The sequence below is a fragment of the Microcebus murinus genome, chromosome 8 (assembly GCF_040939455.1).
Source record: "Microcebus murinus isolate Inina chromosome 8, M.murinus_Inina_mat1.0, whole genome shotgun sequence".
Taxonomy (NCBI): domain Eukaryota; kingdom Metazoa; phylum Chordata; class Mammalia; order Primates; family Cheirogaleidae; genus Microcebus; species Microcebus murinus.
Window position 1 is genome coordinate 65,125,766 of NC_134111.1, and position 27,130 is coordinate 65,152,895.

General features: G+C 34.9%; 1 protein-coding gene across 6 annotated transcripts in view; it reads left to right on the forward strand.

The window, feature by feature from the left end:
- The window catches only part of PMS1 (PMS1 homolog 1, mismatch repair system component), a 102,395-nt gene that overhangs the window by 53,410 nt on the left and 21,855 nt on the right, over positions 1-27,130 (forward strand). For 4 of the 6 annotated variants that reach the window (XM_012776864.3, XM_076005745.1, XM_076005746.1 and 1 more), the window contains exons 7-12: positions 5,790-5,912; positions 6,455-6,598; positions 6,770-7,659; positions 13,228-13,707; positions 19,986-20,116; positions 23,694-23,854. In XM_012776864.3, coding sequence (XP_012632318.1) covers positions 5,790-5,912; positions 6,455-6,598; positions 6,770-7,659; positions 13,228-13,707; positions 19,986-20,116; positions 23,694-23,854 — 1,929 coding nt within the window. Of the gene's footprint in view, positions 1-5,789; positions 5,913-6,454; positions 6,599-6,769; positions 7,660-13,227; positions 13,708-19,985; positions 20,117-22,000; positions 23,657-23,693; positions 23,855-27,130 lie in introns of those variants that run through there. The other 2 variants (XM_076005748.1, XM_076005749.1) reach the window with 2 other exon arrangements.

The window sequence follows — 27,130 nt, forward strand, 5'->3', positions numbered from 1 at the left end:
GACAGAATCTTGCTGTGTCACCTGACCTAGAGTGCTGTGGCGTCAGCCTATCTCACAGCAACCTCAAACTCCTGGGCTCAAGCAATACTCCTGCCTCAGCTTCTCAAGTAGCTGGGACTACAGGCACATGCCACCATGCCTGGCTAATTTTTTCTATTTTTAGTAGAGACAGGGGGTCTTGCTCTTGCTCACACTGGTCTTGAAATCCTGACCTCAAGCGATCCTCCTGCCTTGGCCTTCCAGAGTGATTACAGGCAAGAGCCACGGTGCCTGGCCTCATCTTTTTTTTTTTTTTTTTTTTTTTTTAATTAAACTGTCTATTGTTGATTAGGACCTACTTTTATTTTTGTATTATTGTTTTTTCTCAAGTTTTTCATCTTTTCCTTTTTCTGTAAGTTTTGAGAGTTTTCACTTTGTCTTTTAATCCATCTATTAACTTTTTTTATTTTGAAGTTATGTTTAATCTCCAAGAGTATGAGTTTATTTTATTGCTTTTTCATAACTTCTTATTGTTTTATGGATACATGACCTTGAGTCTCTCTATACATTGCCTTTGTTTTAAAATTATTTGTTTCTTAAATAATTTTTATTTCTTAGGAGTTCAGTTTTGTTCTGTTTATGAGGTCTTTTTCCTCCAAGCCTCTAATTCTCTCCATGTCTTTCCCTGTGAATAGGAAATCTAATTGGGAATATGGTGTTTGTGGCTGCACTTATTGACTCGCAGGTTCCACTTGAGAATTGAGTAATCGAGATCCTAGTCCTGCTCCTGGAGTATGGGAGAATTATAAGTGTCATAGTGGGGTGGAGGCTTACTCTGCATTGTGCACTTACTTGCTGCCCTACTTGTTCTCAGGAAATTCATTTCCTCTCTCTCTATTCCCTCTTTTTCTTTATTTTTTTCCTTCTAGCATAAAGTTAGGTTAATTGTAATTAGTTCATGACATGTTGTCTTTATTAGGTTTCTTTATAGAAAAGACTTTTTTGCATGTAGATAACCATATCTGATTGACTTAGCTTCTTTTTTTAGACAGAGTCTTTCTCTGACACCCTGGCTAGAGTACAGTGGCATCATCATAGCTCACTGCAACCTCAAACTCCTGGGCTCAAGTGATCCTCCTACCTCAGCCTCCTGAGTAGCTGGTACTACAGGGGCGCACCACCACACCCAACTAATTTTTCTATTTTTTTTTTTTGTAGAGACAGGGTCTTAAATTCCTGAGCTCAAGCTATCCTCCCTGCTTTACCTCCCAGAGTGTTAGGATTACACTTTGCCTGGCCAAAGAATTTTTTCAACCATCAACTTTATTTTTATAAAAGAACCTACAAGATACAAGCAAGCATATTTCAAGATATCATCGTGCCATTTTAAGCTATTGTCATCATATTCCACAACTTCTAAGATAGAAGCATAGTTTAATATTTATTTCTGAGAGACATATAACTTATGCTGAAAATTGTACCTTGAAAGATTCACAGCTCTAGAAGAGTCCTTTTCTTTGTTGTTATCTGCTGACTTTAAGTCCAAAGGCTCTCTGGAGTTCTGCTAGGCAGTTGGCTTCTCTGTTCTACTCTTCTCTTTTTTCATTGTTTGTTGAAATATCTTCTGCTACTGGTTCCCCTGGTACATTCTCTTTGCAGTATTGAGTTCTTAATTATTGATTATCAATTTATTAGTCTTAGATGAGAGCTTGAACTCAATTAATGATTTAGAATGATCATCTAACCAAATTCCTCTTCTGTTCTTGCACTGTATGTCTAGACATGTGTTTTATTTATGTTGCCACCAGCTACCCATCACCATTCCATGCTTTCTGGGCTTGTAAGATTGAAGACTTGTCCTATATCTGAGTTTCTTTGAGCCCCTTCTTATTCCTGGCCAAAAGCAATCTTGTTTTCTAACTGCTAGTGGTTGTCCCCACTAACCTCACTTCTACTCTCATTACATACCTTTAAGTTGTGCAACTTTGCCACCAAGGCCCCCTTCACTGGACTGGGGTGACAGATCCGTTGGCCATTAGGAACCTTGGGTGTAGAGAATCTTTATGTATGTCTTCCTATAATGTGAACGTTCTTTTTTTTTTTTTTTTTAATCTACAGGGACCCTATGTGGGAACAATCATGGTAGTGGTCTCAACTGGGCCACTGCTCTGGTGGCTTTTGTTAAGCATTTCCCAGTGTGGCTTTGTTGGCTTTATGAAGCATCTCAAGTTATCGTTCTTGACATCTGTCTTCTCTTGGGTATTTTTATCTCTGCATTATTTCATGCTAAGTTCTGAGTGAATTCCTCAGTACTGGCTTATTTTTATTCCCAAAACTATATATTTTGTTTCCAGAATTCAGAATTTGTTTATTTTCATATTCTTCTAAATTTGATTTAAAGTTGACAATTTTATTTTTCTTCTTTTTTTAATAGATGCTATTTATTTTTTAAAAAGCATGTTATACATACTAATTTCAAAGCTTTTTCATATTGCGCTATCATTTCTATTTTCCTGACACAAAATTCTCTCATCTTCTGTAATTTTATATGCTTTGAAATTTTAATTTGCAAAATCATCTTAAATGCAGGCTTATTGTTTTTGTTGCTTTCTTTTTCCACTCCTTACCTTCCCCTCCATTGCAGATATCCGCCTCCACAAACTCAATTCAAAACCAGGTGCCTCTCGTCCTGCCAAGATTTTACAGACCCCTTTTCCTAGCCAGCTTGGCTTAGCCTTATTCTTGGTTTTGGAGATGTCTCTGTACTTTCTTGTGACCCTGGCAGTCATCTCCAGACACTGGTCACAATATTTTTAAATATCTTTTTTGGAGGGGAGGTGCTATATGAACCTCCTATTTTAAATGGAAAGAGTGATTTCAATTCCCTACCTTGTATGGGTTGTTTTCTGTTCTTATTTCCATACCAGAATTTAATTTCCAGCTGACACATCTTGTTTCTGATCCTAGAGCACATAGAGCTTTTGACTTTAGCCATCACTCCCTGTTATATGTTTTGCAATCACAGCATCTTTGTTTGTCTTACTTTTATGTGGTTAGGTCTTTTGAAATTTTTTTTAAAATTGAGTTTATCTGTCGCGGCTATGTATTTCAGTTGGGATGGAGGAAAAGGGAATTTCTACATGAGCTTGTTCTGTTATCCTGACCAGATGTACTTAAATTATCACTTTAGAAATGTAACTTTGTGATGTTATGGAGGTTTGCTGAAAGAAGAGAAAATTAGTGTTACAAAACCAGTCAAGATTACATCAGTATAATCAGAGTAGAGAAGAGGAGATGGTTTGACAGACTGGGTAGATGGCGGGGCTCTTTATCATGGCAAAAGAATAACAAGAGGAGCCCTTTGGACAGCAGGGTAGAAAGTGGGCTCCTTCCTACTTGTTTTATTAAGGTTTGAATATAGTGAGATTGAGAATATTTTTATATTCTCAATCTTTTATATTCAGCCAGTTGAAGATAGTAAGCATCTGGGCGTGAAAGAAATAGAAGCTATTAATATATGTCTATATTTTAACAACACTGGCATATGGGTAGTTGTTGAAACTACAAATAGGAATAAAATTACTCAGGGAGAGTAATTAGAAAGTAAAAAAGGCCTTATGGTAGTATTGAGGGGACTGTCATCATTTATAGGGGCTAAGGAGAAGGAAGGAAATCAAACCAGATTAAAGAGGAAATGTCCTAGGGGAAGCAGAAAGACCAAAAGAGAAGATTGAAACAGATTCCTACAGTGGACTGACTGCCTCCCAAAGGAGAGAGTTGTTATTGGTGTCAGGGGCTACAGAGAGTCAAATAAGAGGACTGAGTAGTATCCTTTGGAGCTGGCCTTTGAGGTAGAAGCCTGTTTATAGAGAGCTGGAGATGAAAGGAAGAAGAGAGGAAGGCCCGTAGTTGAGAAGCATTCAGGGGAGAAGTATTTGTATTTTGCCTTTGATTTTTGTTTTGCTTTTTAGATTGAGGAATACTGGGGTACAGAATCTTGTAAAGTCTATCTAATTTTTAATTTTGTTGCACTTATTTGGTGTCTTATGTTCTTTTTCCATGAGTTAGTTTGATTTTTATAAGACTTCGCTGTTTTATTTTACTTTTCTATTTAACTTAAACATAGTTTGTTAGTTTTTAAGATTATGCTAAATCATTTTTAAAGTTCAGTATCTGGAAGTCATAGTAATTATTCCATGGCCAACCAAGACAGTGTGAAAGGAACTCTAGCAGTATTATACAATTTCTTCTTCATTTTATTCTTTATTCTTGTCCTATTCAGGGTAGACTTTTTTTTAATCCACAAACCCAGTAAGTCTTTCAGAGGCTAAGTAGGCTCTGCCTGATGGCCGGCAGGTGCTTTAAAAAAAGGGTCTCATGTTACCTGGTAAATAATATAACCATTTATAAATGCTGTAAAGTTTTGCAGTTAATTAAGTAAGTATTTTGTAGTGCATTATCCAGATTTATTAATTTATTTTTTCAAATTGGCACAATCTGGCACTGTGACAATAATGCACTTAGTGTTCTAAAATTAGTAGTGCATCTCCTTAAACACTTACTTCCAAGGGCAGGGATAACCATAGACATAGGTAGCAGTCTACAAGCTATGCTGATACGGAGCCTCGTGGTTTCTGCTTAACTAAAAATAATACCCCCACTAACTTGCTTGCTTTTTTTAAACCTAAGCTAAAATTTTACTGTTAGTGTTTCTTGAAAGATTAATAACACATCTTGTTTCAGTTGCTTCTGATAAGAGATATTAGGCCTATATTTTAAATAACCAAAATCATATAGCTAGTAGTGGAACTGGGGTTCAAACTTTGTCAATCTAGCTCTGTCCTATTCTTAACACTTTGCTGTATTGTGTTAACTGTGTTAATTGTAAAACTAGGAGCATGTTCCCTGCCTTCTATCCCTTCAATTGCTCTCTTCTCTCTGGTCTTCTTTTCTAATGTCCTTCTTCATTTTCTTCTTTCTCTTCATCCATTTGTAAAATAAAGAAAGATATCATATAAATAATCAGTTTTTTAAAAAAATGAAAATAAAGTACAGCAGTGCAATCAGTATTTAGCCCTGAGAAAGTTAATTCAAAGAGTAAAATATATATTTTTTTAAACTCAGAAATGAAAACCCAGTAAGATTGGCTTTGTAGCACACTCAGAATAAATATAGAAACAGTCTTTATACGAAAACATGGTTAAGGAGAAAAGGACAGCCAGAGAAAAGTAACAGTGTGAGTAAGGAAATTTTAAAGACAAAAGAAGATATGGTTGAACAGAGTATGTCCCCTGACAGTCATATATATGAAAGTATAACTATTCATAAAGATTTTATAAATGCCTATTTTTCCTTAGAGTTGCAAAAAGAGAGTTAGAGGCATAGAACACCACTTTAACATACTTTAGTATTTTATTTAAAGTTAATGCTGAAGCTGGGCATGATGGCTCAGGCCTGTAATCCTAGCACTTTGGGAGGCTAAGGCAGGAGATTGCTTGAGGCATGAGTTCGAGACCAGCCTGAGCAACACGGTGAGACCCATCTCTACCAAAAAAAAAAATAGAAAAATTAGCCGAGCATGGCGGCACACACCCATAGTCCCAGCTACTCAGGAGGATCGCTTGAGCCCAGGAGTTTGAGGTTGTAGCAAGCTGTGATGATGTCACTGAACTCTAGGCCAGGTAATAGAGCAAGACCCTGTCTCAAAATAAACAAATAAATAAATAAAATTAATGCTTTCAACCTGGTAATCAGAAAGTATATGGCTCTTTAACTTTGTCATATTCTGTAACTATTTATTATAATTATAGATTTATCTAAGTGGATTTCTTCCAAAGCATGATGCAGACCACTCTTTAACAAGTCTTTCAACCCCAGAAAGGAGTTTCATCTTTATAAACAGTCGACCAGTACATCAAAAAGACATATTAAAGGTAATCTCTTTTAGAAAAAAGTATCATTTAGATCAGAAATTTAAAACTAGCTTTATTTGTCAAATTGTAAAAAAAGACTATTTCTAAGAATTTGCTCTAAAATAAGAAAAATAAAAAGGGATACATTATCATTTATTAAAACATTGTGCTAGGAATTTTACATATGATGTCTCATTTACTCTTCACAACAATTCTTTGAAGCATTACTAGCCCCATTTATAGTGAGGAAACAATTCTTAGGTCATGTAGCCAGGAAGAGTTTTGAATTGAACCTCAGGCCTTTAGAACTTCAGTGACACTATGATTTTTAATCATGAAGCCAGTTGTATTGGATATTTGTACTACTTATGAATGCTTGTGCTTTGTTTAGGTTTAAGACCTCCAAATGAGTATCACTACATAGATATTGCCTTTCCTTATAAGCAGTTATGTCTACTCAGTTTCTCAGTCGAATCTGCTTTTTGGTGGTCTTTTAAAGTTGGCAATGCTATCTTTATTTACATATATTATTTTTGTCTTTTATTTATTACATTTAATTCTAGTTAATCCGACATTATTACAATCTGAAGTGCCTAAAGGAATCTACTCGTTTGTATCCCATTTTCTTTCTGAAAATTGATGTTCCTACAACTGATGTGGATATAAATTTAACACCAGATAAAAGTCAAGTATTATTACAGAATAAGGTAATCATTTTCAGATAATTTTTATATTATGCTATTTATAAACATGCATTCCTGTTTTCATATAAAAACGATTTGCTTTATATTTTTCTTTTATTATTATTATAATATTATTTTAAATCTTGCCTATTATTTTCATAATTTCCCCTAACATTTGTTAATTTGTATTTTTAGGAATCTGTTTTAATTGCTCTTGAAAACCTGATGACAACTTGTTATGGACCACTACCTAGTACAAATACTTGTGAAAATAATAAAACAGATGTTTCCTCAGCTGACATTGTTTGTAGTAAAACAGCAGAAACAGATGTGCTTTTTAATAAAATGGAATCATCTGGAAATAATTATCCAAATGTTGATACTTCACCCATTCCTTTCCAAAATGATGTGCGTAATGATGAATCTGAAAAAAATACTGATGATTATTTAAATCACCAGATAAGTGTTAGTGACCATTGTGATGGTCATTTTAATAGTGAAGATTCTAGCATTGATAAGAATACTAGAAATGCATCTCGAGAAATTTCAGCAAGTGATTTATCATGGGAGAACACCCAAAGGGAACATAGTGAAACTTATGCCATAGGTTCTGTTAAGCACACTCCATCAGAAAATGGCAATAAAGACGATATAGATGAAAGCAGGGAAAATGAGGAAGAAGGAGTTCTTGTTGAAAAGTCTTTGGAAATGTGTGCTGATGATTGGAGCAAGGGAAATGTACTTAAAAATTCAATGGGAGAGAATATTGAACCTGTGAAAATTTTAGGGCCTCAAAAAGGTTTAGCATGTAAAGTAAGTAATAATCATCCAAGCCCTGAACAAAAGAATCTCAGTGAAGGTCCCTGTAACAAAAAATCAAATGTAATAGATAACAAATCTGGACAACTTACAGCTTATGATTTAATTAGCAATAAAATAATCAAGAAACCCATGTCGGCGAGTACCCTTTTTGTTCAAGATTATCGTGCTAAATTTCTCACAGAAAATCCTAAGACCAGTTTAGAGGATGCAGCAGTACAAATTGAAGAACTGTGGAAGACATTGAGTGAAGAGGAAAAACTGAAGTAAGTTTCCAGAGCTTGCGTGTGACCTGAATGTTCAGCTATTTCCATTCTATATGACTCACTGGTTAAAATAATTTTTTAAAACTTCTTATTTATGGAAAAGCAGAATGGAAAATGCCTTTGGCTTGGCTAGAGTACCTGTTTTGGTATTGGTTTTTTTTGGTTGTTAATTTAGGTTTTTTGTTTTGGGAGTTTCTTGAAGGGGGGGTTTTTGTTTTTTGTTTGGTACAAGTCTTAACTGCTTTCTGATTTATTAAATTTGTTCTTAAAGTTTTCCATTCATCTTCTCCATTTAAAACACCATTTTCTTCTATTTCTTTTTTTTATGTTTAAGAATTTTTCTATGGTAGAACTTTTTTTAAGCTTTTGTATTAGAACAATTATAACTATGGTGTTTTTAATATCTTGACTCTTCCCTTTTTAAAATTGATCTCCAAAATATGTAACACAGTACCAAAAAATGTATCATCATTGCAAATTCAATTTACTTTCTACTACTAAATAGTGTAGACTAGTGAGGGAGATTCAGTTAAACAAGAAGTAATCATAGAACCTGATGAGTTCTAAGATACATAAGGGAGTTATGTTATGAGAACATTTAACAGTTGTGTTTAATCTCATCTGTGAGACAGGAAATGCTTCCTTGAATAGAATTAACCAAGAAGGTCTTAGGGAATTGTCTAGGTAGGAGGAATAGCATGTGAGAAGCCCCAGAAGCTAGAAAGAACATGGTGTTATTGAGGAAATAAAAAATTCCCTCTATAACAGGAATAGAATGTGAAGAAACACAGTAATGACAAATGGAGACGGCAAGGACCAGATTATGAAAGTTTCTGTGGGCAGTAACAAAGAATTTGAATAAGGACTAGATTCAGGGTTTTCCAGCTGTTAAAATTCTATCTCAGAGCTTGAAACAGACTTTATTTAGAGTAGGGGGCGTACTTTCATATATTAGTTCTTCCTTTCTGGATTTTTTTTTCTTCCTTTTTTCTCTCCTTTAGTGAATTAGAATCCAGATTTAGGCCATGTGCCTTGCCAGTGAGGTCTCAGTCGAGTGGTGTTAACTTGAACTTTCATTTGCAGTAGCTATGCAGTGGCTATTTCTACTTAAAATAACTAAGAATATCATTGCAGTTGGGGTATTATTGAAAATGATAAGCAAACTATATAATTAAATGTAATGTTTAGTCACAAAAACAGCATTTGAATTGACTACTGGTCAAATCAGGATTAATATCAACCCCCTAATGAAATTAAGCATAAAGGAAGCACCTGTTTTTACTTAATATTTACGTAATATTCCTTTGGACATAACTTTTTATATTTCCCAAGGAGCTAATTAAATTAACTTATTGTGTAAATCAAAAGATTAGTACCGTGTATGGAAATTTGCACATTATAATTAATTACAAATGGTGACCTCTGTCTTGAAGTCATTTTCCACTGCACAGGAAAAGTCTTGAATTTGAATGTCTAAGATATTTATTTCTAGTGCCTGTTGAAAGTAAACTATTAAAATTATGTGTTTTATATAGCTAATCCAGAACTTCTAAGTTCTAACTTCTAATCCAGATTCCAAGTAGAATTGGGAGAAAATAATTTTAAAAATTGTGAATAATTTCACATGGCATAGTAAGCAACCAAAGGAAGCATTTTTTAATCTAGTTGACAATGAAACAAGGGTTTTTTGTTTGTTTTTAACATTCTTATCCAGCCAGCATTTCTACATTCAACAAACATGTATTGAGTACACACTACGTGCCATGCTGTTGCCTTTTGTCTTGAGTGCCCCTTTTAACATTTACTGCAGTTCTCCCAATATCATTTTTATTTCTTAATATATCCAAGTTTCTTCTCGAAAGTATTTTATGCATGTAATAGAATTCAGCCAGTTTCTTAAGAGTAGGAGACTAGAAATAACCCTAATTCTCTAGTCCCAAATTTAAAACTGAAAAATATTTTAGCAAGGATATTTAATTACCAGTTCTTAGTCAGTTGTATGCCCAATTCATTATAAGATTTGTGTTTTGTGATAGAAAATAATGACAGCAAACATTATCACTATTTGCTGTGTGCCCAGCACTATTCTGAGTACTTGACACATTTTAACTTATTTTATTCCTCATAACAAAACTATGTAGTAGATATAGATTACCCATATATTATCTTATATTATAGGTGAGCATACTTAGGCACAGAAAAATTAAATAATTTGCATAGATTTACACAGCTACTTACTAAGTGGCAGAAGCAGGCTAGCTGTGCTCTTAACCACTCACTATACTGTGCTTAACACATAGCAGTAGTTTACAATTCTGGGTATATACTGGCATCATCTGTGGAACTCTTTAAAAACAGAGCTGCCCAACCTCCACGTAGCCTAGACTCAGAGAATTAGAAACTCTGAGGGTAAGACCCAGGCATTTCAATATTTAGTAAAGGGTTGACATAACCACTGTGCTAGACTTTTTTTGGCCCTAGAAGTTTCATTTTACTCATTGTTGACAAAAGAACCTCTTAACTTTTTACCTAGTATAATTTTTGAAACATCCATTATCTTGTACCTTTGAAATTGAGTTAACTTAAATGGTTTGGGTGTGTTCGGTTGATTTGAATGTATTTTTTTCATTGATGACTCTAAAATGAGACTAGTAACTGAAAAAAATGTATCTTTAGCTATGAAAACATTGTAAATTATGTTTTTTACTTTGTGATTATTGTAGTAGCTTTATAATTTTACTAGTATCTACTTACTAAGGGTATTAATATATGTAAATTTTCTTTTCTAGTGTTCAGGGAATTGTTTATATGCTCCATGTTGTTGTTACAGCAAATATGTAAGGAACTCTTCAGATCTGAAATTAACTCTTTAAGTCATTTTTCATTCTCTCTTTTTCTGAGTACTTATGCCTTAACATTTTCTTAACTGGTTTTTTTAATTGGGTAAAATTTACCTAATGTGAAAGGCAAAGATCTTAACAGTGTAGTTTGATGCATTTTCATAAATGTGTGCACCAATAGAAACACCACCCCAAACAAAGTATAGATCATTTCCATCATCCCAGAAAGGCCTCTCAGTGTCACCTCCCAGCTAGTCTCCATAGGCAACCACAGTTTTGATTTCTATTACACTAGCTTGGCTTTGCCAGTACTTGAACTTCATATATATAAAGTCATATGATATATACTCTTTCATATCTCACTTCTTCTCCTCAATAAAGTGTTTTTGTGACTCATCCGTGTGTTGAATCTGATAGTTCATTTTTTAATTGATAAGTAATATTCAGTTGTATAAGTATACCAAAATGTGTTTGTTCAGTTTCCAGTTTGGGGCTATTAATTTTAATAATGAAATTATGTTGTTTTAGTTTCCAACTATTGAGCTTTTCTATATTATTTCAAATTGAATTTTGTCATGGACAGAGAAAATACTAAATTAGATTTCAATCTTTAGAAATGTATTGAGAATTAAGACCCAGCATATTGTCTATCTTGACAAATGTTTTCGGTTCACTTAAAAGGAATCAGGATTTTGCGATTGCTAGATGGTAGTGTTCTAAAATGTCAGTGAAGTAGAAGTAGTTGATAGTGTAGCTAAAATCATCAATAACTTTACTGATTTTTTTTTTTTTTTTGGTCTGGTTCTGTCAGTTACTGAGGGAGGGATTTTGAAATCTATGATTCTGGATTTCTACTTTTAGATCTATAAGCTTTTGCTTTAATTCAAAGCTTTGTTAATATGGAACATACACATTTGTGATTATTAGGCCCATTTATCAATATGGAATGTTCCTCTTTATCTCCAGTATTCTTGTCTTGAAATATACTTCATCTTATATAGCCAGTCTGGCTTTCTTATACCTACTAATTGCATAATGTATCTTCTTTCATTCTCTTACAGTATCTGTGTCTTTATATTTAAAGTGTAACTCTTACACATAAAGTTGGTTGTTACTTTTTAAGTTCATTCTGACCATCTTTGCTTTTCAATTGAAATATTTAGTAGTCCATGTATTATAATAATTGATAGGTTGGGTTTGGGTCTGCCATTTTCCTATTTGTTTTCTATTAGTTCATCTCTATTTTGTTTTAATGTCTCATTTTAACTCCTCTATTGGCTTTTCATTATTTTTTGCTTTAGTGATTACATTATGGTGCATTCTAAATTTATCATAGTCTACTTAGAGTAATAGTGTACCATCTTGCATAAAATATAAAGACCTTATAATTCCACTTGTATTTGATGTCATTCCTTAATAATGTAAATAAACTGGCAACAAATTCTCATCTTTTTTCTGAAAATGTCTATTTCATCTTCATTTTGAAGGACATTTTTGCAGAATACAATCAAATTTTGGGTTCGTTAGCCTGAGGTGCTTTTTCAGTCTTCTTCAGTCACTTTTCGGTTCATCTGTCTTCAACTTTACTGACCCTTTTGTTTTGCTATCTGATCTGCTGTTAAGCCTATCCAGTGAATATTTGGAAATATTCATTGTATTTTTTAGTTCTAGAATTTCCACTTCCATTTCATTCTTTTTTATAATTTCCATTTCTCTATTGAGACTCCCCTTTTTCTTTCATCATAATCATCTTTTATGACCATAAACGTTTATAAAAACCTATTTTTAATTTCTTTTGCCTAACTCTAACATTTGGGTCATCTTGAGGTTGGCTTCTGCTGACCACTTTTTCTGTTGACCATGATTCACATTTTCCTGCTTGAGTGGTAACTGTTGATTGTATAATAGGCATTGCATATGATATATTTAAAACTCTGGATTCTGTTATCTTCTTGCGAAAAGTATTGATTTTTGTTCTACCAGGCATTTAAATTACTAACAGATTACCTTGAGCTTATGGAGGCTTTGTTTTATACCTTGTTAGGGAGAGACCATTCCAATTTTGTCCTTAGTTTTAGGGCAACTTCTTAGTTGCAGGGCATATTTTTTTTTTACTTTAAGATGTTGCCCTGCTCCATTCTTTTTTTTTTTTTTCCTTTGAGAAAGCCTTGAGTGCTTACCAAGCCATGAAATGTTGTGGAATTCAAACTCCATACTCTGTTTCCTCTGCAATGAGTAGCAGCTGAAATCTCTGTTCAGCTCATTTGGCCTTCTAACGGTTGTTTTCCTCTAGGTTCCCACATATGGGATTTTCTGGGATTTTCTTTCTTTCCGGTTGTTCTGGAAACAAGTAGCTCTGTGTTCTGATGACTCAGGCTAACATGACTGCAACTTTCTGATTGAGTTCTGGCCACCCTCTCCCCTGCAGTGCTGGAGACTACCCTCTGGATCAAAGTTGTATAAATGTTGATCCCTTTTTTTAAGGGGTTCAATCCATTCCAATTTCAGCCTGCTTTGGGCTGTTCTACAATGCCTGTTTTAAATAGTTGATTTTTATATTTTGTTCAGAGTTTATAGTAGTTATATGCAGGAGTGTTAGTCCAATGCAACTTTCTTTGTCATTGATAGATTTGGATTACCAGCTCTTTATTTTGTATAAAATTTACTTCAGATGATTAATATATTTGTGATTATGACCTCATGAGCTCTATTTTATCTCTGTTCTTAGATACGAAGAGAAGGCTGCCAAAGACTTGGAACGATACAATGGTCAAATGAAGAGAGCCATTGAACAAGAGTCACAGATAACATTTAAAGATGGCAGAAAAAAGATAAAAACCAGCTCATGGAATCTGGCACAGAAGTACAAGTTGAAAGCCTCATTATCTAATCAGCCAAAACTTGATGAACTTTTTCAGTCCCAAATTGAAAAAAAAAGTCAAAATATTAAAATTATACAGATCCCCTTTTCTATGAAAAACTTAAAAATAAATTTTCAGAAACAAAAGAAATTAGACCTAGAAGAGAAGGATGAACTTTGCTTGATCCACAATCTCAGGTTTCCTGATGCATGGCTACTTACATCCAAAACAGAGGTAATGTTATTAAATCCATATAGAGTAGAAGAAGCCCTGCTATTTAAGAGACTTCTTGAGAATCATAAAATTCCTGCGGAGCCACTGGAAAAGCCAATTATATTAACAGAGAGGTATGATGAAGTAATACAATTTTTTAAACTCTAAAAACATTTATTCATACTAGTTTAGAAATTGAAGGTAAAAAGTGGGAAGTATTTCCTAGTAGGGATAAGTGGTTTTTATTTAAAGAAATCTTTTTAAATTTGATTTCTGATCTTTAATAGAATTGTTTATAAATAATTTTTGAATATTCTTGATAGTTCATTTCTGCATTTAATAAATATCAAGCTATCTCCTGAAGATTAGTGACTTCCTTCATTTCAAAGTTAGATTGCTATGACTTTCTTCTGTTGTGCACCCTTTGTTTTAATATTTCAAACACAAACTAAAATAGAATTATAGCAGTGAACCCACCTTTATCAGCATTATCAAGATTTTGCCATATTTGTTTTATCTGTCCTTTTATATACCATATATACACACTATTTTCTTAAGTAGTTTAGAACAATTCCCCCTCCTATATCTTTCAGTATCTCTCTGTCTCAAAAAATGGCTATTTTCGTACCTAACCACAGTGCCTTTCTTATATTATACCTTACACAATAATAACTCTGTGGAATTGATCCTCATTGTCTCAAAATGTTTTTTTTTCTGTTGTTCTTTTTTTAATAATTTTTAAATTTAATTTGTACCTAAACAAAATCCACAGATTACATTTGGTTATGTCTCTTAGAAGTACACTATTGACTTATTATAGACACAGAGTCTCTTGTTCGGAGGAGTGTTCCATTGTCTATATATGTCTATTTGCTTTCTTGTGGTGGTATTTAACTAGTTTTTCTCTCTCCCATGTTTAATTGGAAGTTAGCTCAGGAGGATTGAATAGATTTGGATTTTACTCTCTGGTAAGACTGTTTAATAGGCGGGCTTGTGTACTTCATATTTCATCACATCAAAAGGCATCTATCACTACGTTCAACTGATGACAGCCTGATCTTCCACCTTAAAGTTCCCCATCAGCCTTTCCACCAAATGGTTTCAAACATTCATTGATTATTGTTGCCTGAAGTAATATTTTATTATTATTTTTTTTTATCTCAAATTCTGTGGGTACAAATATTGTTAGGGTTACATATCTTGCCCCTGCCCCCCCTCCCCACCTCGCTCTGCCAGAGCTTCAAGCGTGTCCAGTCTCCAAGTGGTGCGCCCTGCACCCACCATGAAAATGCGTACCCTTCCCCTTCTCCCCTCTTCCACCTGTTCACTTCCCATTAACAATTTTTTTTTTTTTTTTGAGGCAGAGTCTCGCTTTCTTGCCTAGGCTAGAGTGAGTGCCGTGGCATCAGCCTAGCTCACAGCAACCTCAAACTCCTGGGCTCAAGCGATCCTCCTGCCTCAGCCTCCCGAGTAGCTGGGACTACAGGCACAAGCCACCATGCCCGGCTGATTTTTTCATATATATATAATTAGTTGGCCAATTAATTTCTTTCTATTTTTATGGTAGAGACGGGGTCTCGCTCAGGCTGGTTTTGAACTCCTGACCTTGAGCAATCCGCCCGCCTCGGCCTCCCAGAGTGCTAAGATTACAGGCGTGAGCCACCGCGCCCGGCCTTATTTATAGTAGAGACGGGGTCTTGCTCTTGCTCAGGCTGGTTTCGAACTCCTGACCTCGAGCAATCCGCCCGCCTCGGCCTCCCAGAGTGCTAGGATTACAGGCGTGAGCTACCGTGCCCGGCCAATTTTTTTTTTTTTTTAGACATTTTGGTTACAGTGTGTTTCTTTGCCTCTCCCTAAAAAGGGATAGAGGTAATCCTTTCCCCCCTACAATGTTCATCACATCCTTAAGATCCCCCCCATCCCTGTTGAACACTACAATTTTTTGAGCACTGTAGTTTTAGTCTGTCAGTACCAATTTGATGGTGAGTAGATGTGTAGCCCATTTTCCAGGTCTTGTGCCATCTCGCTTTGTATCACAGGCTTAAGCTTAATCCAAGATAGCATAAACGGTGCTTGTTCACTGTCGTTTCTTAGGATTGAGTAATATTCCATTGTGAGCATATACCACATTTTAGTTATCCATTCATGAATTGACGGGCACTTGGGTAGTTTCCATGACCGTGCAATAGTGAATTGTGCTGCCATAAACATTCAGGTGCAGATGTCTTTATAATAGAGTGACTTATGTTCTTTTGGATAGATGCCCAACAATGCTATTGCTGGGTCGAATGGTATTTCTAATTCTAGCTGTTTGAAATATCTCCAAATTCTTTTCCACAAAGGTTGCACTAATTTGCAGTCCCACCAGCAGTGTAAGAGCGTTCCTGTCTCTCCACATCCTCGCCAGCATTTGTTGTTTTGGGATTTCCTGATACAGGCCATTCTCACTGGGGTTAGGTGGTATCTCATTGTGGTTTTGATTTGCATTTCTCTAATAATTAGAGATGTTGAACATTTTTTTATATGTTTGCAGGCCATTATTCTGTCTTCTTTGGAGAAGTTTCTGTTCATTTCCATTGCCCATTTCTTGATGGGGTTGTTTGATTTTTTCTTGTTTATTCTTTTAAGTTCTAGATAGATTCTTGTTATTAGACCTTTATCCGAAGTGTAGAGAGCGAATATTATATCCCAATCTGTGGGTTGTCTATTTGTTCTAATGATCGTTTCCTTGGCAGTGCAGAAACTTTTTAATTTGATCAGATCCCATTTGTTTATTTTTGCTGTAGTGGTGATTGCCTTGGGGGTCTTCTTCATAAATTCTTTGCCTAGACCAATATCTGATAGGGTTTTCCCAACATCTTCTTCTAGGGTTCTTAAAGTTTCATGTCTTAGGTTTAGGTCTGTTATCCATCTTGAGTGAATGTTTGTGAGGGGTGAGAGGTTGGGGTCCTGATTTGCTCTTCTGCATATTGCTAACCAGTTTTCCCAGCACTATTTATTGAAGAGAGAATCTTTTCCCCATAGTACATTTTTGTCTGCTTTATCAAAGATTAGGTTACTATATACAGATGGTTTGATCTCTGGAGTCTCAGATCTATTCCAGATATCGATTGTTTCTGTTCTTGTGCCAGTACCAGGCAGATTTTACTATTATTTCCTTATAGTACAGCTTGAAGTCAGGAAGACTGATCCCTCCCAGTTTGTTCTTTTTACTTAAGATTGCTTTGGCTATGTGTGGTTTTCTCTGGTTCCATACCAAGCAAAGGATTATTTTTTCTAGATCTGTAAAGAATGCTGGTGGTATTTTGATGGGAATTGCATTGATTCTGTGCCTGAAGTAATTTTATTATTGGTTGTAAAATGGGGTATTTCCTTTCCCTATCCTATATGATTAAAAAAAAATAACTAATGACTAACCTATTAACATTTCTCTTTTTTATACCTCTTTTTTAGTCTGACCTGGGTAGAAGAGAATCAGATAATAAAGGAGATAAAAACCTGAAATTTAAATATTTATACTTTAGGACACATCATAACATAACTCTGTTTCAGAATTTTCAAGAGTAAAGCAGAAATCATTTATAAAATGTACTAAAACTCTTGTTAAATACAGTGCCACCAGAAGGAAAAAAAAATACAGCCAGACCACAAAAAAAATCTGTTAAATCTGTCTTTATAAATAAGGCAACAGCAATCACATTAACTAAAATCCAGTATCTTTTGTAGTATTCTCTTATGATTGGCTTAGGAAACTGTCAGAGGCAGAATTAGGAAACAATGCCTTTGACTGTATATTTTTTCTTTTTTCTTTTTTTTTTTTTTTTTGAGACAGAGTCTCACTGTGTTCCCCGGGCTAGAGTGCCGTGGCATCAGCCTAGCTCACAGCAACCTCAAACTCCTGGGCCCAAGCGATCCTTCTGCCTCAGCCTCCCTATAGGCATGCGCCACCATGCCCAGCTAATGATTTTTATATATATTTTTAGTTGGCCAATTAATTTCTTTCTATTTTTAAGTAGAGATGGAGTCTCACTCTTGCTCAGGCTGGTTTCGAACTCCTGACCTTGAGCAATTCGCCCCGCCTCGGCCTCCCAGAGTGCTGGGATTACAGGCATGAGCCACCGCACCCAGTCCTTTTGACTGTATTAAAACAACTTAAAAGGCCGGGCGCGGTGGCTCACGCCTGTAATCCTAGCACTTTGGGAGGCCGAGGCTGGCGGATTGCTCAAGGTCAGGAGTTCGAAACCAGCCTGAGCGAGACCCCGTCTCTACCAAAAATAGAAATAAATTAATTGACCAACTAAAAATATATATACAAAAAATTAGCCGGGCATGGTGGCGCATGCCTGTAGTCCCAGCTACTCGAGAGGCTGAGGCAGGAGGATCGCTGAGCCCCGGAGATTGAGGTTGCTGTGAGCCAGGCTGACGCCACGGCACTCACTCTAGCCTGGGCAACAAAGTGAGACTCTGTCTCAAAAAAAAAAAAAAAAAAAAAAAAAAAAAAAAAAATAAAACAACTTAAAAGCCTGATAACACGTTCTCTTTCTTCAGACCTCAAATATAGCTGGGGCACATCTGAATTTTTAGACTTGATTGCTTTTCTGAATTTGTAAACTTTCATTTAAATTTCAAAAATCTTTATGCTTGTCCAAATTATAGACTTTAAAAAATATTTTTCTATGTGTTATTCAAAAACAAATGCAAAAACAGAATTATTTGGGGCCCATGCTAGCCTGAAAATAAATCTTTTGAGTATAAATGAAGAAAATTTAATTCAAAATTGTTTTTCCGCCTTCTTTTGAAATGTGGCATCCCCATCACAGTTAATGATGTAAGTTTTTCAAAACTGAGTCAGAATAATTATCCCACAATGTTGACAGAGTAATTATAGGTTGGGCTCGGTTTTCTCACCAGAATTCTGATTCTGTTTGGGTAGCTTACCTCTGAATGGAGTAATTTAGTTATCTACAAAATAAAAAGGAAGGGCTATAATAATAAAAAAAAAATAATGGCTAATGTTGATTGAGCATTTACTATATGATAGGAACTTTGGTAAGTCTTTTTATGATCTTCACAGCAATCTTATGAGGCAGATATCATCCATATTTTATAGCTGAAACTAAAACACAGAATGGTTAAGCAATTTATGTAGGCTCCCACAGCCAGTAAATAAGCAGTAGAGCCAAGATTACAATCCAGACAATCTAACTATGGAGCCTGCATCGTTAATTGCTATACTATATCATTATCATCATCACCACCAGCTCTCAGATTGATTTCCAGAATGTTGGTTAGGCAAGACATTGCATGTTAGATATATAACCAAAGCTGTCTTCTCTGAAACCTGGGCTCCCACAGCCAGTGGAGTCTTCAGCCATTTAGAACTGATAAGCAAAGATACCATCTATTCATTTACTTTTCAAGGTACAAAGGGCTATGATAAAATAGTATAGCATCCTGTATTGAAACATAGAACAATGCCTTGTATACCTAAAACAATATAAATTGTGTGGTAGGCACCCAAATATTAATCAAATGAATGGGAAAATGGTAACCATTCACATGTCAGTCCCAAAAGACAGCTTTTCACAATGACTATCTTGTTATATGGCACCCTGACAAAGCCTAAAACCAATATGTGAGGTTGATTTGTAGGCAATCTTTGGCTTCCTCAAAATTTCACACCACTCAGAATCATTTTATGTGCCACCTTCAACAAAGATGCCATGCCTTCCATAGACTGAAGGTAGCTTTCCCAAGCTCTAAATTGATTAATGTATAAGTTCCTGGGAGAAAAAGATATATATTTATCTTTTTGTTATTGGAGAAACCCTGAATAATAGTTGAAAATTCAGCAGGATTTTCAGCAGGACCACTTGAGTAACTTGATAGTGTGTTGTTGTGTATGTTTTAAAGGTATAAAATGGCATTATTTATAGTTTTCATTTGTATTATATTTAGAAAGAGCCATTTATTTCACATTGAGTTTGTAACATTTTAGAAGATAGAAATTATTTTTTATTTCTATTTCTCCTATTAATATACTGTATGTAGTAGGTCTCTAATAAAATATTAACAGAAATGTAAAAAAGTAGTTTCTCACAGGGCTACTTAGACCTTCATATTTTGGTTAATGATTATAACACTTTAAAAAGGCCCCTTGGTAACCGGGCGCAGTGGCTCGTACCTGTAATCCCAGCACTTTGGGAGGCCAAGGTAGGAGGATCATTTGAGCCCAGGAGTTTGAGGTTGTAGTGAGCTATAATGACGCCACTGCATTCTAGCCTGGGCAACAGAGTGAGACCCTGTTGTCGTCCCCCCCCCAAAAAAAAAGCCCTTAGGTTAACTTTTTTTCATAAGTCCTCATTTCATTTTGCATATTTAATAAGTTAAAGGGCCATAATTTCTTTTTCAGTCTTTTAAATGGATCTCATTATTTAGAGATTTTATGTAAAATGACAACAGATGACCAGAGATTCAGTGAATCAGCCTACCTGTCTGATCCTCGTCTTACAGCAAATGGTTTCAAGATAAAATTGATACCAGGTATGATAATGTGGTTTAATATTTCCTGAATTGGAAAAATAAGTCTTGAGTCTTGTTATAGTTGAGTTATAGTTATAGTTGGGTTTCATAACTTCAGATATCATTGTATATTTTGGTCTCACTACAAATACAGTGTTGGCTGTATGGAAACAGACCTATTTCAAAAAGATCACTTCTGCCTGAAACAAGCAAATTTGTTCGATCCAATGCTTTGCACTTCTGTATTTTCATAACTAAACAGGTAGTTTTATAATTTTTGTCATTCTTTGATATAATAATCAAACTGCCTGCTTTGTTTAAATTATTAAAGTACTCCTTTAGATGATTAAACCAAAATAAATATGTGGGATGCTGGAATGGCCTAACAGAAATGGACATCTTTCCTTTTTTAAAAGCATTTATTTGTTTTGCCAAAGTAGACATGTAACATCAGCAGTCTTACTATTTGGAGAGTGAATAATTTGATTTCATGTCTCTGCGAGAAGACTGATAACCCTCTTTACTTAGTGTGGAAATTCATTGGGTGGAGAGAATAAAAAGAAAACCCACCTGGCTTAGGAGACTCCAGTTCTCCTGGCTATCCCCACTTGTTCTTTTGTAGTTTCCTTACTGAACTGCCTTCTGTCTTGGCTTCCTCTGGTGTCATAGGGCGCAGTGGCACCATGAGGAAGGACTCCACTGTCCCACCACCTGCCTCTAAGCTTCTCATGCCCCAAGTGTAGAAAAACAGAGTTTAACCAAAAGTAAAAACAATGTACAAAAGCATGCTTTGGTGTACTAAACTTAAACTAATTTTACTTGATTTTTGAAGTTTTAAGGATACACTAAACTTTTTACCTCCCACCTCAATTCCAGATATTTAGACTTGGGCTAGAGAGTGTCCAAATCTCAACACTGCCATTTAAAAATACTGTGTTTTGGGGAAAGTCAGTTGGCCTGTTTCCTCATTGATAACAGCTAACAATTATTGAATATTGTGTGCAGGGCACTATTCTAATTATTCAATGTATTAATTTAATCTCCCTAATGCCCCTACAGGTTCTATGACTGTCCCCATTTTACAAATGAAAAAATCAAGGGCCAAAAGGTTAAGTTTGCTCAAGGGAACATAGTTTGTAGTAGAATCAGGATTTGAACCTAGGCAATCTGCCTTTAGTGCCTAGCCCTTAACTAATTTGTTACATTTGCCTTCCTATTAAAATTGGGATATTTACTTCACAAACTAGTTGTGAACACTACCCAAGGTAACAAATATATCGATGAGTGTAGTATTTGGCAATGGTAGATGCTCAAATATCCTCTTTTCTTCACATCCTCCAGACCCTACTTCAGGACCTGAACTGACTCACAGTCATTTCTTTTAGTCCTAGAAATCTTTCTTGCTTAGGGTCCCTGGCATCTTTTTGAATTTAAGTGTGAAGCAAAGTGTGTGTGTGTACACATGTGTAGAAGGTATTTTATTCTTAATCTGTTTTTCTAATTAGTTATTTGGTGGTAGTGGCAGGTGCCATTTTCTTCATGAAAGATGTTATCATAGCAGTTTTTTTTTAATAATCAGGATAACTGTCTTGAATGTTCCAAAAACATGTTTATTTTTGAACTACCCGTAAATTTATGTCTGACAAATGCTTTCAGCTCTTAGCTTGTAGATAGTACTTTTTAAATCTTATTGAATGCCAGATACTTTGCATGACAACAAAGATACAAAAATGATTAAAACAATCATCTACAAACTGACTTGATTTGATTGGAATTAACTTCACTGAGATTATCATCATTATTATTTCCCTTGTCAATAGCAGATCAAGTTAAAGACATTTATGCTTTCCTTCTTCATTTTTTGTCTTTTCATTTTTTAATTAAGTTCTATTCTCTCTCTTTTAGTGAGAATATTATTGTATTGTACTAACTTTGCCAGTTGTCACAAAACATCTTTGGATAAGGATAAAAGCATTTGAAAGAGAGAAAGAATACATCTGACCTTGAGGAAAACGATTCTCAGTATGACCCTAAGAACTTTGCTTTTTAATGTGAATAGCTTTCTGTCCTGCTTCAATAAGAATTTCATATTTTAGGAAGTGAAAACTTGTCATACTATTTATTCATTGACGTAGTTTCACTGAAAATTGGGAAGCATTTTACAGAATTTTATTGAAACTTTTTGAAAGTTTATTGTTGCATAGTTCATAGTGTCTCTAAGTTTTCCATATTTGAATTTTGGAAACAGATTAAAATATTGCTCAGTTTCCTTATTTGTTGCCAAATACTTTTTGCCCATTTCCCCACTAGTAATTCTGTGAAATGTGTATAATTTTCCAGGGCAAATGTAGCTAGTATTAGTCTTTTCAGTCTAATCATATTATATAGAAGATTTAGAAGTAGTAATAGTGAAAATTCTCTTAGACTGATATTTTTGGAAATTTATTATCTATATAAATATGTAAATGAGTTGTGAACCAGAATAGTCTACTACTTCCTCTTTGCCTGTCTATATACACTGTTTTGAGTCCCATGTAAGCTCCCTCAGTTGCTAAAACTGATTTCACCTCCCTTCATTGAATTCTGTATCTCATCCCTTAATGCTTGATGATATGTCATCATATATTATTCTCCAGTTATTTCCTGGGAAAAATATTAGGATATCTGCTCTGTGGTCTACCACCATTACATCTGCCATCTAGCTAAAGGAACTATTTTGTAACTGGGAACAGGTAAGAGATTGGATTATTGAAGTCTCAGGATCTGAAACTCTTCAAGTTGCATCACATTTTTTAAATTAATCCATTGATAGCTACTACTCAAAATTGGATCATCTCTTTTTCTTCTAAGTAGAATTATATGGACTTAAAGTACTAAGAACACTGTTACACAGATACAGCCCAAGAAGACAAATCTCTGCTGTTTTCCAAAATCATGTATTTTAAAGCCAAATCTGATGCTTTGAAATATATGCTGTTATGGATTATGTACCCAGTTAAATGTCCAATTCTGTAGCTAGTTTTTAGTTTTATTTTAATTACTAAATTGTTGAAAGTAGTTTAATAAAATGTCGGTTTTTTAAACATTGTCCTAGTAAAATATTTTAAACAAACATTAATATTTTATTTCCTCAAATTAGGAATATATAAATAACTTACTATGTGACTATTTTTATAATTTATAAGTTAAAATCATCACAAAAATAATTCAGGCCTTTAAATTAGATATTAAAACAGTAAGATAGAATTTGAAGAGCAGCAGTTGTTAAAACACTTAAACCAGTTATATTTTAATAAATATCATGGGACTCTATTTTCTCTCCAAAGTAAGAAATGTTCTAAACAAATGTAAGGAGCAGACCAGCAATATCTGAGATTAAATGAAATTATATAAAGCACATGTGGTGTCAATGAGCACTTATGACTTAATGTGAAATCCTATGGGAGATTACTATTTGTTCTCTAAGAAACAAAACTTTGTCCTGACTATATTAAATTCTAATGAAGGTTCACTAAATGCTTTAACAGTGATTTTGTTTTTAATGGACATGTTCTGGAATATAATTTATACTAAACTATATTTTTATTTTTTATTTCAGGAGTTTCCATTACTGAAAACTACTTGGAAATAGAAGGAATGGCTAACTGTCTCCCATTCTATGGAGTAATGGATTTAAAAGAAATTCTTAATGCTATATTAAACAAAAATGCAAAAGAAGTTTTTGAATGTAGACCTCGAAAAGTGATAAGTTATTTAGAGGTATGCATTATTAATTTATGTAGGTTGGCTAGATTTTAAGATATTTGTTTCTTAAAAAAATAGTGGTTTCAAAATAGTAAAACAGGTGTTATGAAGTTTATTATTTGTTTGCAAGACGGAACACTATTAAAAAAAGAAAAGAAGATTAAAAGTTTCACATATAGACTGGTTTTGGTAAAATTTATCTGGATTCTTACCATAACATTGTTACATATTCAGGAAGAGCTTTATGGATGAAACATTTTTGATGAAGTTCTTTCTTTTTTAATTTCCATAAATAATACCCTTAGAAGGGATTCACAGTTGTTCCACCTTTATGCCATCTACTTGTCTAAAAAGAATTGTAATATGATTCTAAGCCTTGATCGCTTCGAGAGCAAAACAAGAGAGGGAAAAGGAAAGATCTAAATCATTGAATAAATGGAAATTTTTGTTTTCTTAACAATATTCACCACAAATGAGAAATGTAACAGTGGTTTAAAAGAATAAATTTAAAAATAATAAAAGGTTCCACAGATGTAGCCAATCTAAGTAAAAAATAAAAAAAAATAATAATAAAAGGATTGAGGAAGATTATAGACTTTAAAATGTCCAAGTATAGGTTAGTGGCAGGAAAACAATAGTGATTGCCTCTATATTTGTGGTTCTATATATCCCTCAAAGTTGTCTGATACTATTTTAAAAATAAACCTGAACTCTAATACTCCCTTTTTTAAAATGAGCCTTTTTTGTTTACAATACATGGTATGCCTGCTGTATTCTGAAGGTAAGACTTCCTTAATAGGAAAGTTCACTTGTTACCCCTTCTGAAGAATGTATTCAGTAGAGTTCTGTGAATCTTTTAGGAGCTTTGTTGTATGGAAATTCTCAGCCTATTGTGGGGACAACTCAATACTTAATAGTTTCTGGAGACTTTAAAGGAGTTAGCATGAAGTTAAGTAAAGGTCAAGGGCATTATAGGTAGTGTTTTGTGTACTGAAGAACCATGTGGGAAGAAATAAAATTTCAGAAATAACATAAAAAAGTGGTTGGGACTGGCTTTAAATTTGTTTTTTTTTTCTTTGCCAATACTGCCCCTCCTTTATATTAAGGTAATAGTAGATGTGATTGTTAAGGAAAATGGTCTAGAAAAAGGAGAGAACCTGTATCAGAACCACAGGGATGCTTGCTTCCATTTAAGATCAAGCTGAATGAGTAAGATAGAAAGGAGAGTGAAAGGAGAACCAATAGAAAGGTAGATTAAAAAATCAAGAAAAGTCAGGAAAGAAAAGAAATTTAAAGATAAACGGTATCATGTTCTGTACAGGGTAATAGTTGCTAGAAGAGTATCAGGTATGGCAGCTAGATGGCAGTGGTAATCTTGAAGAGAGCCATGATGGCAGAGTGCAGGTGTCCTTTGGTGTACTTGGGGGATTGGTTCCAGGACCAAATGCTCGAGTCCTGCAGTTGGCCCTGTGGAACCCAAACATACAAAAAGTCAACTCTCCATATTATGTGAGTTTTGCATCCCATGATACTGTATTTTCAGCCAGAATTGGTTGAAAAAAGTCTATGTATGAATGCCGCGGTGGCCAGTCCCTGGGCCTCAGACCAATATTGGCCCATGGCCTGTTAGGAACCGACCACACAGCAGGAGGTGAGCAGCGGGCGAGCGAACAAACCTTCATCTGTATTTACAGCTGCTCCCCATCGCTTGTATCATCACATAAGCATTAGATTCTCATAGGAGCATGAAGCCTACTATAAACTGTGCATGCAGGGGATCTAGGTTGTGCGCTCCTTATGAGAATCTAATGCCTGATGATCTGAGGTGGAGCTGAGGTGGAGCTGAGGCGGTGATGCTAGTGCTGGGGAGCAGCTGCAAATACAGATTATTATTAGAAGAGGGGTTTGACTGCACAATAAATGTAATGTACTTGAATCATCCCAAAACCATTCCCCTTGCTCCCCTACACCCCATCTGTGGAAACATTGTCTTCCATGAAACTGGTCCCTGGTGCCAAAAAGGTTGGGGAGCACTGCATAGTGCAGTAAAACTTATGTTCAAGGGTTAACTGTAGTAGGGATGGAAGACATTTACCAATAGTTAAAGAGTGGAGTAGTGGTGAAAAAGTAGACAGCAAGTCACATGGTAGTGAAAAAAAGGAAAGAGTATGTTTACCATGTTTGTATTGAATTGATGGAAAAGACTGACAATGAAAGATTGCAGAGCAAATGTTCCAAAAAAAAGGAGGAGGGAAGATGGCATAAGGATGTAAGTTTTAGAAAGGAGAAACTGTCTCTGAATCAAGAGCAGAAGAGGGGAAGAAAAGTGAAAATAATATTTTTAGGTAAATTTGAGAGAAATCATGTCTTGATTTATATGGTGAAACAGAAGTTGTGCTGAGAGTGACGAGGCTGGGAAGACATTGGCAATTTGAGTACAGTAGCAAAGATCTGAAATTGAGAGCTGTAGGTACTATAAGAGAAGGTTGATTAGAGAGGATTAAGATGATTTCCAGGTGTCACTGAGGGCTCAAAAGAGCTAACATTTCTATTGGTTCCAGCTAGAATAGTTTCCTGAATCTCCAGTAGTGCTCAGTAGAATTTATCCAAGGGTAGGGATTAGTAAACTGGATATAGTGGAAGAACAAGAGGAAGGTGAGTGAGGGAAATTTGAACACATTATAGAAAAGAAACCATGTTAGGTCCTACAGAGATGTAAAGACAAATTAGATTCTAGTAGGAATCTAAAATGAATGCAGGTTGCTAAAGCTAGTATCCCTAATGTCACATTCACTGTTCCCACCTTAACTAGGGAAAAATGACAGAAGGGTGCTTGTGGGTCAGAAGAATAATATGTGATTGGAGAAAGAAAAGGTGAAAGTAAAGAAAAAGAACAGGCTTAGGTGGAATAAAGGAGTAGGATGGTTGGAAAGAAAATGAAATGGATAGGTGGTTAAAGAGAATAATATTAGGATTCAAGATCTTTGAAGTACAGCAATTTAAAAAAGAAAACCTTAAAAGAAGCCAGTTTTGTGAACACTACTATCTTGAAAACCTGAGTTCTCCCTGTCTCAGGAAACAGCATTACCATACCAAAAATATGGACATTATCCTTGATCCTTCATCCCTCATAACCAATTTAATCCATCATGAAGTCTTCTTGTATCAGGAATTTTCATACCTCCCTCCATCTTGGCTACTATCACTCTATTCAAAGCTTCTGACCAGGACTGCAGTGGTTATCAACAAGACTCCTTGCTTCTTTTTTGTTGTTGTTTTTTTGGTTTTTGT